Source organism: Pelodiscus sinensis, chromosome 23, assembly GCF_052426305.1.
Source record: "Pelodiscus sinensis isolate ZL-2025 chromosome 23, ASM5242630v1, whole genome shotgun sequence".
Lineage (NCBI taxonomy): Eukaryota > Metazoa > Chordata > Testudines > Trionychidae > Pelodiscus > Pelodiscus sinensis.
Window position 1 is genome coordinate 10837615 of NC_143074.1, and position 12041 is coordinate 10849655.

At 47.0% G+C, this 12041-nt stretch overlaps 2 protein-coding genes across 4 annotated transcripts in view; one reads left to right on the forward strand and one right to left on the reverse strand.

The window, feature by feature from the left end:
- The window catches only part of SLC25A25 (solute carrier family 25 member 25), a 45058-nt gene extending 38769 nt beyond the window's left edge, over positions 1–6289 (reverse strand). Inside the window, exon 1 of one of the 2 annotated variants that reach the window (XM_006136323.5) lies at positions 5867–6289. In XM_006136323.5, the coding sequence (XP_006136385.3) occupies positions 5867–6127 (261 nt within the window). In that variant the 5' untranslated portion in view covers positions 6128–6289. The remainder of the gene's footprint in view (positions 1–5866) is intronic. The other variant, XM_089772962.1, reaches the window with a different exon arrangement.
- A 289-nt stretch (positions 6290–6578) lies between these two features.
- Positions 6579–11547, forward strand: NAIF1 (nuclear apoptosis inducing factor 1). 2 transcript variants are annotated; one of them, XM_014580192.4, is made up of 2 exons: positions 6579–7898; positions 9194–11547. In XM_014580192.4, the coding sequence occupies exons 1-2, from the start codon at positions 7367–7369 to the stop codon at positions 9664–9666; spliced, it is 1005 nt and encodes a 334-aa protein (XP_014435678.3). In that variant the 5' UTR covers positions 6579–7366; the 3' UTR covers positions 9667–11547. The 2 variants fall into 2 exon arrangements, with proteins under 2 accessions (XP_014435678.3, XP_014435679.3); XM_014580193.4 differs by having other exon boundaries at positions 6579–7877; positions 9194–11546.
- Positions 11548–12041: the final 494 nt, after the last annotated feature.

A 12041-nucleotide genomic window follows, 5' to 3' on the forward strand; every position in this document is an offset into this window, starting at 1 on the left:
TCTGCAACATTTTAAGTTCTCTTAACGCATTTACTAGGAAGCACATATTGCCCCAATGAATGCATCCTGAAACATGCACCATTCTAACATAAGCTTTACAAACAATATCCAAAAGCCCAGATTTGATGAGAAGAGAATTGACTACTTTGTAGGGGGGAAAAAGTGAGTATGAATAACCATGGCAAAGAGAAAGTTTGCTCAGGTGAAAGGACAGTGTTGATGGAGGAAAGAGAATAAGATGGATAAAGTTGCAGAGAGACTATTTGGTTTTTTTTTTTTTTTTCTGGGTAAAGTGGGTTCATAAGCCTCTCTCTCCAATCAGAACCATATATTCCAGACCTCTGAGCACTTCCTAACTTAGCTTCCTGCAACATGCTGGTTTTCACCTCATGTGAAATGCATATATACACCCCCTTAGAAAATGAGAAGTCTAAGGGAACAATACTGCCAAGGAAGAAAAGGGCTTGCACACTCAGCTGCCCAAGCATGTAGATGTAAGCACAGCATGTTCTGTTGCCTGAACCAACACAATTCTCTCAGAATAAGCAGCTCAGTGCCCATGAAGAACAGCTAGTCATGCATTTTATGAGGGCACATGCAAATACAGTACTTAGCATTTGAAGTTTAGATTTCAAAGTTAAATACTTCTCAATGCAAAGAATCACTGATTAAAGACAAAATCCCTGTTAGTCACAAATATCTGCATAGCTTGCAAGATCCATCATAGTATCTGTGCAGCTAGCAAGATCTTCATGCATCTGGAGAATTATTTTCCTCTACTTTAAAAAAGTATAATTCTCAAGCAAAAAGCTATCAGCAAGAAATTATATAACTTCAGGAAAAAACCCTGTCAGAATAGTTTTCAAACATTTAGTAAATCTAGTCTAAGAACAAAAGGATGAAAGTCACCACACAATATCCATAATACTAGCCTGAGTATAGCAAGAATTTGAGAATCTTAAGGGCTTTAAGAACATATGTGCTCCTTTTATGAGATTCAAAAAGTTACACATTTCTCTAAACTAGCACTGTCACAGGTTATACACCACACGGGATGTTAAGAAGCAGGTAATTTGCTAATTGTGTACTGATAGAATTTTTATCATCGACTACATGATAAGGAAAGGCAGTTAAAAGCACTCAGTCCTGGCTTGCGCTGGGTCCAGGACCAAACCCCACTGTGACACTGCATTTAAAATGTAATACGAACTGGGCAGGGGTAGGTCCTGGACCCAGCGCAAGCCAGGACTGAGCCAGGCTGCCTGCCTGCCCAGCACCTATTGCATTTTAAATGCAGAGCAGCTCTACATTTAAATGTGTATCATCAATAGCATTAACCGATAAGCTTTTGCTTACCGGTTAATCGACTATACTATTACATCCCTATATATCACCAGATCACTTTTAATCTGACTGCATCCATGTTTATTTATGGACTACTAATTCAAGAAGTCTGGGCTCTTTAGGGACATGGACAGATCACTTAAAACTAAAAAGCAGTATGGTTCTACACTCATCCACAAAGGTAAATGCTGCCAGTTAGAATCAGGTACAGCTACAGGCCCAGACCTTGCAATCCTAGTATTCTCAAATATGGGTTTTACAGGACAGTGGCATGACAGAGATAATCAGAGACTAATGTAAAAAGTCATGGTACTGTAATATACATCAGATATGCCACAAGTTAGCATACAAATACAGAAGCGGTCAAAATTTGCCCTCAATTGTAACCTGTAAACTCTTTAAATTTAAAGAAAAAAAACTGATTTGATGCTTTGGAAACTATAAATTTTTTTACATTAAATTAAGACTAGAGTTTACATCAGGAAGGCTAATGTCAGTAAGGGTACGTCTTAACTACATGCCTCCGTCGACGGAGGCATGTAGATTTGTGTATTCGAAAAAGGGAAATGAAGCCACGATTAAAATAATCGCGGCTTCATTTAAACTTACATGGCTGCCGCACTTAGCCGACAAACAGCTGATCAGCTGTTTGTCGGCTCCGGGCGCTAGTCTGGACGCTCCCCTGTCAAAATGAAAGCCTTTTATCGACATCCCCTGTAAACCTCATCCTACAAGGCATAAGGGGGATGTCGATAAAAGGCTTTCAGGTCGGCGCGGCGCGTCCAGACTAGCGTGCGGAGCCAACAAACAGCTGATCAGCTGTTTGTCAGCTCAGCGCGGCAGCCATGTAAATTTAAATGAAGCCGCGATTATTTAAGTCGCAGCTTCATTTCCCTTTGCCTATCTGTCTAATCTACATGCCTCCATCGACGGAGGCATGTAGTCTAGACACACCCTACGGGAACAGAATTAAGGCTAATCAGATTAGGGATGTGAAAGTGTAACTGTTTACACAGTTAACTGATGAGCCTGGGCTCATTGGTTAGCATGTACAGTTACACACAGCCCCCCTGCGCTGCTGCCTCTATCAGAGACAGCAGGGGGAATAGAGGCCAGTAGGAACCAATGAGCATGGGGGAACCATCTTAAAAGCTGATAGAGGCAGCAGCAGTACAGCAGTGGAAGGGCAGCTCCTTCCTCCCACATCCCTCCCCCCCCCCCCACACACACATATATCCGTGTAACCATTCAGTTTCCTCCTTGACTGAGTTTCTGAATGCTTACATTATTCTTTTTCTGAGGTGACATTTTCAACCTTAATTTCTGTTCCATTAACAAATATTCAGATTCAGACAGTAAATAGATTCCTGTAGTTTCAGTGCCAAAAGGGAATGGGGCTGCCTTTAGTAAACCAGAAAGCCTCCTTTGCAAAGTAGTGCAGATGTGTCTTCTCACATGCAATCCAGCATTCACTAGGGACCATCCCTATAATATGGTTTAAATGTTGTCGTGCAACTGTGGGGCTTTTCATAAGACTAACCTTGCAGGGAGATGCCATACCCCAAAACCAAAGCTGCTAGGAAAGGCACATTTATGGAGAAGCAACCTCTGGAATGGAATCTGCATGCAATGCTTCCAAGCAATGGTGTATCTAGAGCAGTTTCCCAGGTCAGGACCCAAATATGGGTCGCCATTACATTTCAAAAGGGTCACCAGGTGTCTCTTAAGGAGCCATTCACACATTTTTTTAATTGCCCTGGGTCACCAATTCTTCCTGAATTGTCAAAATAGGTCTCCACCTGGAAAAGGTTGGGAACCCTTTGATCTAGAGCAGTGGTCTCCAACCTTTTTACACCCAAGATCACTTTTTAAATCTCCGAACAGGCGAAGATCTACCACCCCGCCCCTTTCTTGAAGCCCCGCCCCTTTCTATTCTCCTCTTGTCCATCATTTGCTATCCCCAGCCCCTATTTACACACTCTAAACAGTTTATTTATAAATTATGCATGTATAAAATTAAAATTACGTGTTTATCATTATGAAATAAATGGTCTGTTTTTTATTCATGCTATTTAAATCTAAAATGAAGCATTTATAATTATATATTTTGTGGGGACAGAGTTCTGCGGCTGGGGGCAGGGGAGAGGGAACAGGGTGCTGGGAGGGCAGAAGACAGGGTTCTGCAGCAGGGGACAGAGTGCCAGTGGGGACAGGTTTCTGCACCTGGGGACAGGGTGCCAGTGGGGACAGGAATAGGGACAGAGTTCTGTAGCTAGGAACAGGGGAGTGGGGACAGAATTCTGTGGCTGGGGAGTGGGGTGCCAGCGGAGCCAGAGAGTCCCCTGTATGTACCTCCTCCCAGGACTCTCCCACCCCCAGAGGGAAACCCACGCACGCCTGCCCCAGGGCCAGCTGCCCCAGCGCAGGGAAACCCCACGCGCGCCTGCCCCAGGGCTGACCCCCGCCCCCAGCACAGGGAAACCCCGCACGTGCGCACACGTCTCCCCCGGCGCTGACTCACCCCTCCCGTGCGGTGCAGGGAGCCAATGCTCCCTCCCGCAGTACACCCGGCAGAGCAGTTAGCGCCACTTCCGGAATTGCCGGAAGTGGTGCTAAGCTGCAGCACTTCTGTCCATCCCCGGGAAGCCTACACTACATCCATTTTCACTGGAGGTAGGTAGTGGGGCTTCTCAGGGGCGGGAGGGAAATGGGGGCGGGGCAGACAGGACGCCTCGCGATCGACTGGTCAAGGCCTCGCGATCGACCTGTTGGTGACCATGGATCTAGAGCATTCACAAGGTGCCACAGCACTGCCCCCACAACAGAGTGGTGTAAGCAGTCACAGCAGCTGCAGAGTAGATACACAGATAAAACCAGTTAATTTAGCTAAGTATTTGGAACAGAATTACAGCCAGACATTCTCCATTTATCTAGGGATGTAAAGTCTCAAGAGTTAGACCAGGATGTACTCTCCACAGGGAAAGAGTCCCCTTAGAAACAAAAGGGATTGAGCAGGAAAGGAGCATTAACACCAGTGCTCGCTCTAGGTTTTTTTTGCGTCCATGTGCAGAATTCCATTTTGGTGTACATGACAAAATTCAATGTGTAACACATTTCCATATTGGTGCACATAATAAAATTCATTCTGCTCACAGACAATCCAGGGAGAGACTGGTACTGAAGGATTAGGTGTGGGAGGAGGCTCAGGGTGAAAGGGTGATGGGCTCTAGCCAGAGGTGCAGGCTCTGGGGTAGGGCTGAGGGATGAAGCATTTGGGGTGCATGAAGGTATTACCACAGCTGGGGGAAAGGTGCATTCCTCCAGCCCCAGTAGCTAGCTACTGTGGCCAGGGGAGAGGAACCTGTGGCAGCTCTGTGCACAACAGACCTGAGCCCCTCCATGGGGTTTATTAGGTAGCCAAGCAACTTTGAGGGAACCCCAATTAAAACCTCCTACCATCTCTGCATGCACCCCACAATACCCTATGAATCAGACAGCCTCCTACATCAAGTATTCCCTGTAAGATGAGTGGTTGGGCAGTGCCCCAGAAGAGACTCAGGTGCCATCCAGATGATTAGCAGGGGGCCCACAATTGACAGAATGCATTTCTACTGGTGCTGCAAATCTGCACATGCCTTGGTGAGCATACAAAATGTAATCTGCATATAGATGGAAAAAGTTAGAGGGAACATTGTCCCACAGGACCCCAAACTCATTAAGCAGTCGTTATAGTCCCCTCCAAATACACACATACTGCTTTTGATTAAAAACAATGCAACAACAAGTTCCTGCAGCAACTTAGAGACTAACAAAATATATAGTTTCATGAGCTTTTGTGAACAAAAGCTAACTTCTTCAGATGATGAGCACTAATGAAGTGGGCCTTGCCCACAAAAGCTCATCATGCTATATATTTTCGTTAATCTGTAAGGTACTGCAAGATGGCTCATTTTTAAAATTACCACCTCTCTGAGACTTGGTTTCAGTTAGACCATCTTGTCTCTTTCAGCCACCAAACGTAGGCTCTGCTTAAGAATGCAACTTCTCTGCAAAGACCTCAAGCTCTGTAGGTGGGGTGCTGCTCTCTCTCTCACCGCCCACCCAGAGCTCCCCTACTCAGTGTGATGCAATCTACCCCCTTCCCCAGTCACTCACTTTGGGGGCACCCTCCTCTTTGCATGATGCAATCCCCTATCACTAACTGGGGGCATGCAACGCCTCAAAGTGATGCAATCCTCCCCTTTACCCAGGGACACCTCCTCCCCGCACTCCCGTCCCCATGATGCAATCATTCCCCTTGCTCGGTCAGTCACCTAAAGGCGGGCCCTCACCACACCTCCCCCCGCAGTGTGCTGCAATCATCACTCCCCTTCCCCGCGGGCACACCCCCACCAGACCGCTCCCCTCGGTCTGGTACAACCTCCTCCCTCCCGCCCAACACGCGGCATCCCCTCCCCTCCGGGTGCAACTCTCACGCACACCCCACGGGAACCCCCGCAGAGTCGCTCGCTCATTCGCTCACCCACAGATCCCGCTCGGTGCGGTGCAGTCCCAGCTGCCCCAGCCCCACCGCCAGGTCGTGCACACAAAGCGCGCCGTCCCGGTTCACGTCGAGCTTCTGGAAGAGGGTGTGAAGGCGCCGGTGCTCGGGCCCTCCGCACGTGGACCGGCCGCCCGGGCCCGTCTCAGCGGCCGGGCTGGCGATGGCGGCCCCCTTGGAGCCGCATGGGCACAACACGCCGCTCACCACCGGGGAGGCCAGAGAGCGCCGCGGACCCGGCATCCTCCAGCGGCTCGCGAAACGCCGGCAAATGGCGGAACTCCTCCCTCAGCAAGGAAGTGATTCAACCGGTTTCCGGCTAGCGCGACGAGGCAAAGCGCCCACGTGACCACTTCGTAGCCCTGCGGAACGGCGTTTTTGTTGGGAGTGATTCAACCGGCTTCCGGTTGGCGCCGCGAGGCAAAGCGCCCACGTGACCACTTCGTAGCCCTGCGGAACGGCGTTTTCGTAGGGAGGTGGAGGACAGCACTGCGGACGCACAGCGTAGGAAGCCAATCAAAGCATGGGCGATTTGATTACGTCACACGCACCCCTTCGATTCCGAATGCAGTAGCTGCCCCCGCCACTGTGGGAGGGTTCCCATTGGTGAAATCGCTGCGGAGGTTAGACGACGCAGGCCCAAAGGCCCAATGGGCTGAGACGATGGCGTCCTGAGTCCGTAGTGAATCTTGACAGACAGGGGATATATCCAATAGCCTGGGAGAAAAGCGCTACGTAGCTATGAGTGACAGAAAAGGCACTATAAGGGGCGGACCCGGAAGGCGGTTACACCCTTTGACAGGCAGCATGCCAGCCAGCGGGCTGGAATGGCGCTGCAGGGAGGCGGTGCTTACGCCAGACGAACAGCACCTTTGGCCAATAGAATTATGGTGCAGGTGGCGGGAGGTGAGACCTATGTCTGATAGGCAAGCGGGGGGCCCAATGGGGCTGAGAAAGGAAAGGGGCTGATTCTGGAAGCCATTACGCCACTGCCGCAGGGCGGAGGCCCTTTAGCGGAGCCTGCTGGGTGGCCGCGGTACGCAATTTGCGTATCTTTCGCTATTCAAGGGGGTCTCACCCCAGGGCCCCTGAGGCCCCTTCGGGGGCCCCCCATTTTTTCTGAGCCTTTTGGTCACCAGACCCTGTTAGCTCTTGGGGCCCCTGGATCCCACCCCTCCTCTACCTCCATTAGGCCTTAAGTCCCTCGTAGGGCCCCTACTTGCCTCCCCACCTCTCTCTGGTTCCCCTCCCCCTTGACCCTTTAAGGCCTCCTGCCCTTCCAGTTCCTCTAGGGTCCTTTTGGCCTTCCCAGCTCTCTACCAGGCCCCCCTCCCTAACCCCAGTTCCCTCTGAGGTCTCCTGCTCTTGCAGTCCCCCCTGTAGGGCCCTCTGCCTGCCCCAGCATCTGTTAGACCTGACCTCTCCCAAACCCTCCCAGGAGCAGCTCCCCCCAGCCCCGAATCTCCCTAGCCCTGTGACCCCATGGCAATGGCATCGCCCCCGGTGCCCCCAGCGAAGAAACGCAAGATGAACTTCTCAGGGCGGGAGGTAGAGATCATCGTGGAGGAGCTGGAACGGGGCAAGCATCTGCTCATCAACCACTTCAACGCTGGGGTCCCACTGGCTGCCAAGGCCGCTGCCTGGCACGACATCCTACGCCGTGTCAACGCCGTGGCCACCTGTCGCCGTGAGCTGCCAGAGGTCAAGAAGAAGTGGTCAGACCTCAAAACTGAGGTGCGGCGCAAGGTAGCACAGGTCCGTGCCGCTATGGAAGGAGGCGGCATAGGGCAGGATGGAGCTGGCGAGGGCCAGGACAGCGAGGATCCTACTGGTGCTGCAGCCACCCCTGTCATACTCACCCCCATGCAGCAGCGCATCTGTAACCTACTGGGAGAAGCCACCATCATCAGTCTGCCTACTGGGGACTGCACTGCCGGGGATGGTGCTGAGATACCCATCGCAGCCTCCACCACCACTGTCACCCTGACCCAGAGTGAGTGCTGCCCTGATGAAGGTGCTGGATCAGAAAGCTATACAGGGTCCTTAAAGTTCTCCCATGAACAATGAGAAGAGGCCAGTGTACCCATGTGGTGTTCCTCTGTTCCCCAATAGAGCAAGAAAATGAAATCCTGGCACCTTCCACAATATAGTGAAAATGGCACCTATAATAATTTCAGGTGCAATAAGGGGTCGGGGCAGGAAATGCAGGTACTGAAAGCCACCCCTGTTTGACAGCAATGTCAGTCTTAAGAATAAGTGAGCAGCCTTTTGGGGACGTGGCATCTCAGTGCACCTTTGCAATAAACAGCTTCCCTCAGGGGGATAAATGTATGGCTGTATCATAGGATGGTTAGTAGCTGCAGCATAATTGTCTGTGGTTAAAGCTGGTTAAAGCTTGTGAGTGGGGTTGCAAATCATAAAAGGAAACAACAATTAATTAAAAGGTCTTAGTAATGAAAGAAAAAATTTGAACGCTGAACCTTCCAGTCTAGAATAAAAGCTTACAGTACATAGTTCTCTGTTCACGAGTTCAGATATTTTTCTTATGCTTTTCCTCCCATTGGAATGGATGTTCTTTATGTTCTGTCAGTAAATCCAGCATGCAGGATGGAGCAAAATAGCAGACTATAGAGATGTCTGGCTATGTACATCTATTAAGCTATCTTACACAGAGCTTTCTTTTTATGTTTAGATGTTCATAGATACGCTAGTTAAAATAGTAGCACCTAGCTGTTATGGCAGTGATGAATATGAAACTTATATTGTACTGCAAAGGTTGAGATTAATAGGTTTCTGTCTTCTGTGGCCACTCCCAGCTCTTTTTCCATCTCCTTACTTCCTTTTGTGTTATGGAAGATAGAAATATATTTTTCCTTTTGTCTTTAGTAACCTGTTTATGGGCCTGAGAAGATGTTCCAGTGGATACTTGAGCAGTCAAGACATTTTATCCAAAGCCATTTCATATCTTATTTGTCCTTTGCGTCCATTTGCTAATGTTGCTTGGAAAGCTACTCTTGAACTAGGGGATGAAAAGTGGTATATGTAGGTATAAACTATAGTATTAGTATTCCTTACTCTCTTTGACCCCAAAATGTACAAGCCTGGGGACAGATCCAGATCAGGAAAGATCCATTTCTGTAGGACTAGCTTTCTTCTTTGGTGATCTACATGCACAGTATTCTCTGTTTTCTTCTTACACAGGCACTAAAGCCCTGACATGTTCATTTGTTAGTGGAGTAGATATTTTGTAGCTATAGGTATTCACTCAAAGAGCAGCAGCCGCTGACATCTCTTTTTATTTGCTTCTAGTTCCTGCAGAGACAACTTACCATAGTCTGGAGGATGGAGTGGTGGAGTACTGCACAACAGAGACTCCCACAACAGTTACTGCTGAAACACCCTTGGAGATGATGGCACATCAGTCTGAGGCATCTGTAAAGCCCCAGGAGCTGAAGAGCCGAATTGCCCTAAATTCAGCCAAACTCCTTCAGGAGCAGCGAGTGACCAACCTGCATGTGAAGGAGATTGCCCAGCACTTGGAACAGCAAAATGACCTGCTGCAGATGATCCGTCGCTCTCAGGAAGTGCAGGCATGTGCCCAAGAGCGTCAGGCGCAGGCTATGGAAGGGACCCAGGCTGCTCTGAGTGCCCTCATCCAGATCTTACGCCCCATGATCAAGGACTTCCGTCGATTTCTGCAAAGTAATACACCTAATCCTTCAGTAACTGCTGAGCCCAGCCATGTGGCCCAGAATGGGCAACAAGATGGTATCATTCAATAAAATAAGGACCAACTGGACACTTCTCTCAAAAGAGCTGTCTTCACTACTATAGAGTTCCAGCCCTCTGAAGTCAAAAGCTGTTGCATCCTTTTCTGTGATGATCCTATGCTATCTGCTTCTTTGGACTCAGCATCCAGGATGGAAGCCAGGATGTGTGATTAAACTTGGAATTTAGTGTTGTTAGATTTTTTTTTCTTTTTTAAAAAAGAAACCTATTTTTTCCACATAGATTTCTAAAAAGACAATTATTTTTATTTATTTCTATCTTAAAAAAGAAATGACACCCTTTCCCCAAACATACAGCTTTTAACTGGCTTTTAACACCAGCCTTATGGCCCTTATCGTGGTTTGTGAAGTTACGATTCATCTTTGAAGGTGCCCAGATACTTTGTTCTAGTACAGAGAAGCTAATGCAGTCCTGTCTCTTGCTGGACACTTGTAGAGTAATAATATGGCACCTGAGGTGGTGTAGGACGTTTGTGGCAGTGTGTGTGTTGGAAGATTGTGGTTGCTGCTCTTTAAGTGTGTAAGTCACCCCTGTATAAAGGATTAGCACAAGGCCTGTCCACAACCTAAATCCCACAGAAGTTCCACTTTAGCTCTAAAAATAGAGTTTGTGGTGCATAGACATCATATTGGCCTTCTGCACAGTGCTGAATTTCATCCAAAGCTAGCAGAGGTGTTTGTGCATGTGTATTAAATGTCTCAAAAGAAGTACCTAAGGGAATAAGTATGAATTTCATTTAGGTAGATTTGCATACAGAGGAAATGCCATACCAGTGGAATAGGTACTGCAGTATAGTTTGAACCCTGTACAGTACATTGTCTCAGAGTGGGGAAAATATAGAATTTTCATCAAAGCCATAACTAAAAGTCATGGCTTGTGTGAGTTTGTCAACTACTTGTTATTTTAATGGGATTGGGAGGAGGTTTGTTTTTTGTTTACGGTTTGTAATTTTTTTAAGGCGTTAACAAAATTTGTTACCATTGACTTCAACAGGCTAAGGACTATGGGATTTGCCCCAAATCTTTCTTAAGATTATATTGGGGGGAGAGGAGGGGCGACTGATCCTTCGCACTTACTTTTAGAGCTATTCTGGCTTTTGGGGCTCGAGCCTAAAAGAACACTTAGTTTCATAGCAAGTTGACTTGATGGTGTGTGTGTGTGGTTGGTATAGATGTGTACCAATATCATAAACAAAACAAAATATTTCAGATGAAAAGCTTCACCTCTACTTGTGTAGAAGCTGACTAATTTGTCTAAAAACTACTTTTGTTAATGCCTTTCTCTTGTCCCACGGACCCACCTGCAAAACCTATTTAATCAAAATTATGGATTAATACTGGCCAAATATTACTGTCAAGATGGAACTTTTTTATGCTGAGCTAAGTTTGCTGTTGAACTCTCTGGAGGGCTGAGAAGCAATGAACTGATGCAATTAATTTTTGCAATTAAATTACAAACCTCTGAATATATCTTTCTACAATGAAAACAGTGATGGGGAACTTAGCTAAACCAGTACATGGGATATTGCTACATTTTATAACCTTCATTGTAGTGGTAACGCACTCTCTTTAGGAAGGAGGAGGAGAAGATAATGAATAGTGGAATTCAAAGACTTTGGCCAATGGAAGATCCTTGTCCCATCCATTCAGTCGTCCACTCTGAGTCAGGACAACACCATCACTGACTTTCCCACCTTGTCCATCATCTAATCACATCAAGACAATTTTCTTGACTTGTTTCTCTCAAAACCTGTGGAATCAAATCAATGACTCAGTTGTGGTTTATTTTTAAAACAGACGCTGCATCATACCTGTTTGGTTTTACCTCACTTGTGAATAAGAATACCAGTATGAATTTTTAATAAAAAAAATTTTTTGGTAAATTGCCTCTCAGTATATCAGTATTATCATTGGGGAAAAAAAATGACACAAGGCTAAGAAGGACTCAAGAGTCAGGAAATATCAAAGTTAAGGTTACATAGTCTTTTCTGCAAACTTAACTCTGTCCCCTTGTTCACATGCTTCATTACATGACATTTAGTTTCATGATTACATTCTGTTTCTCAATAATATTAATACTTTCTGCAATTTTATCTTGCAGCAGTGATTTCTATTTTGTCATCTGTCACTTTTGGGATTTCTAGTTTGTCAGTGGTATATAGCACATATTTCTAGGGTTTGAAGTTCAGGAGATGAACCAGAGATCTCTTCAAGGGCTATCAGAGGCCATTTACCAGAGTGGCCAGGTTGCTTTGTGCATGCTATCCTTGGAGCAACTATGCCGTTTTAAAGGTGTTCAGGTGGCTGGTGATGTACAGAATTCATTTCAGTTCTCTCCTGCAGATGGCACCATAAAGCAAAATAGAGCA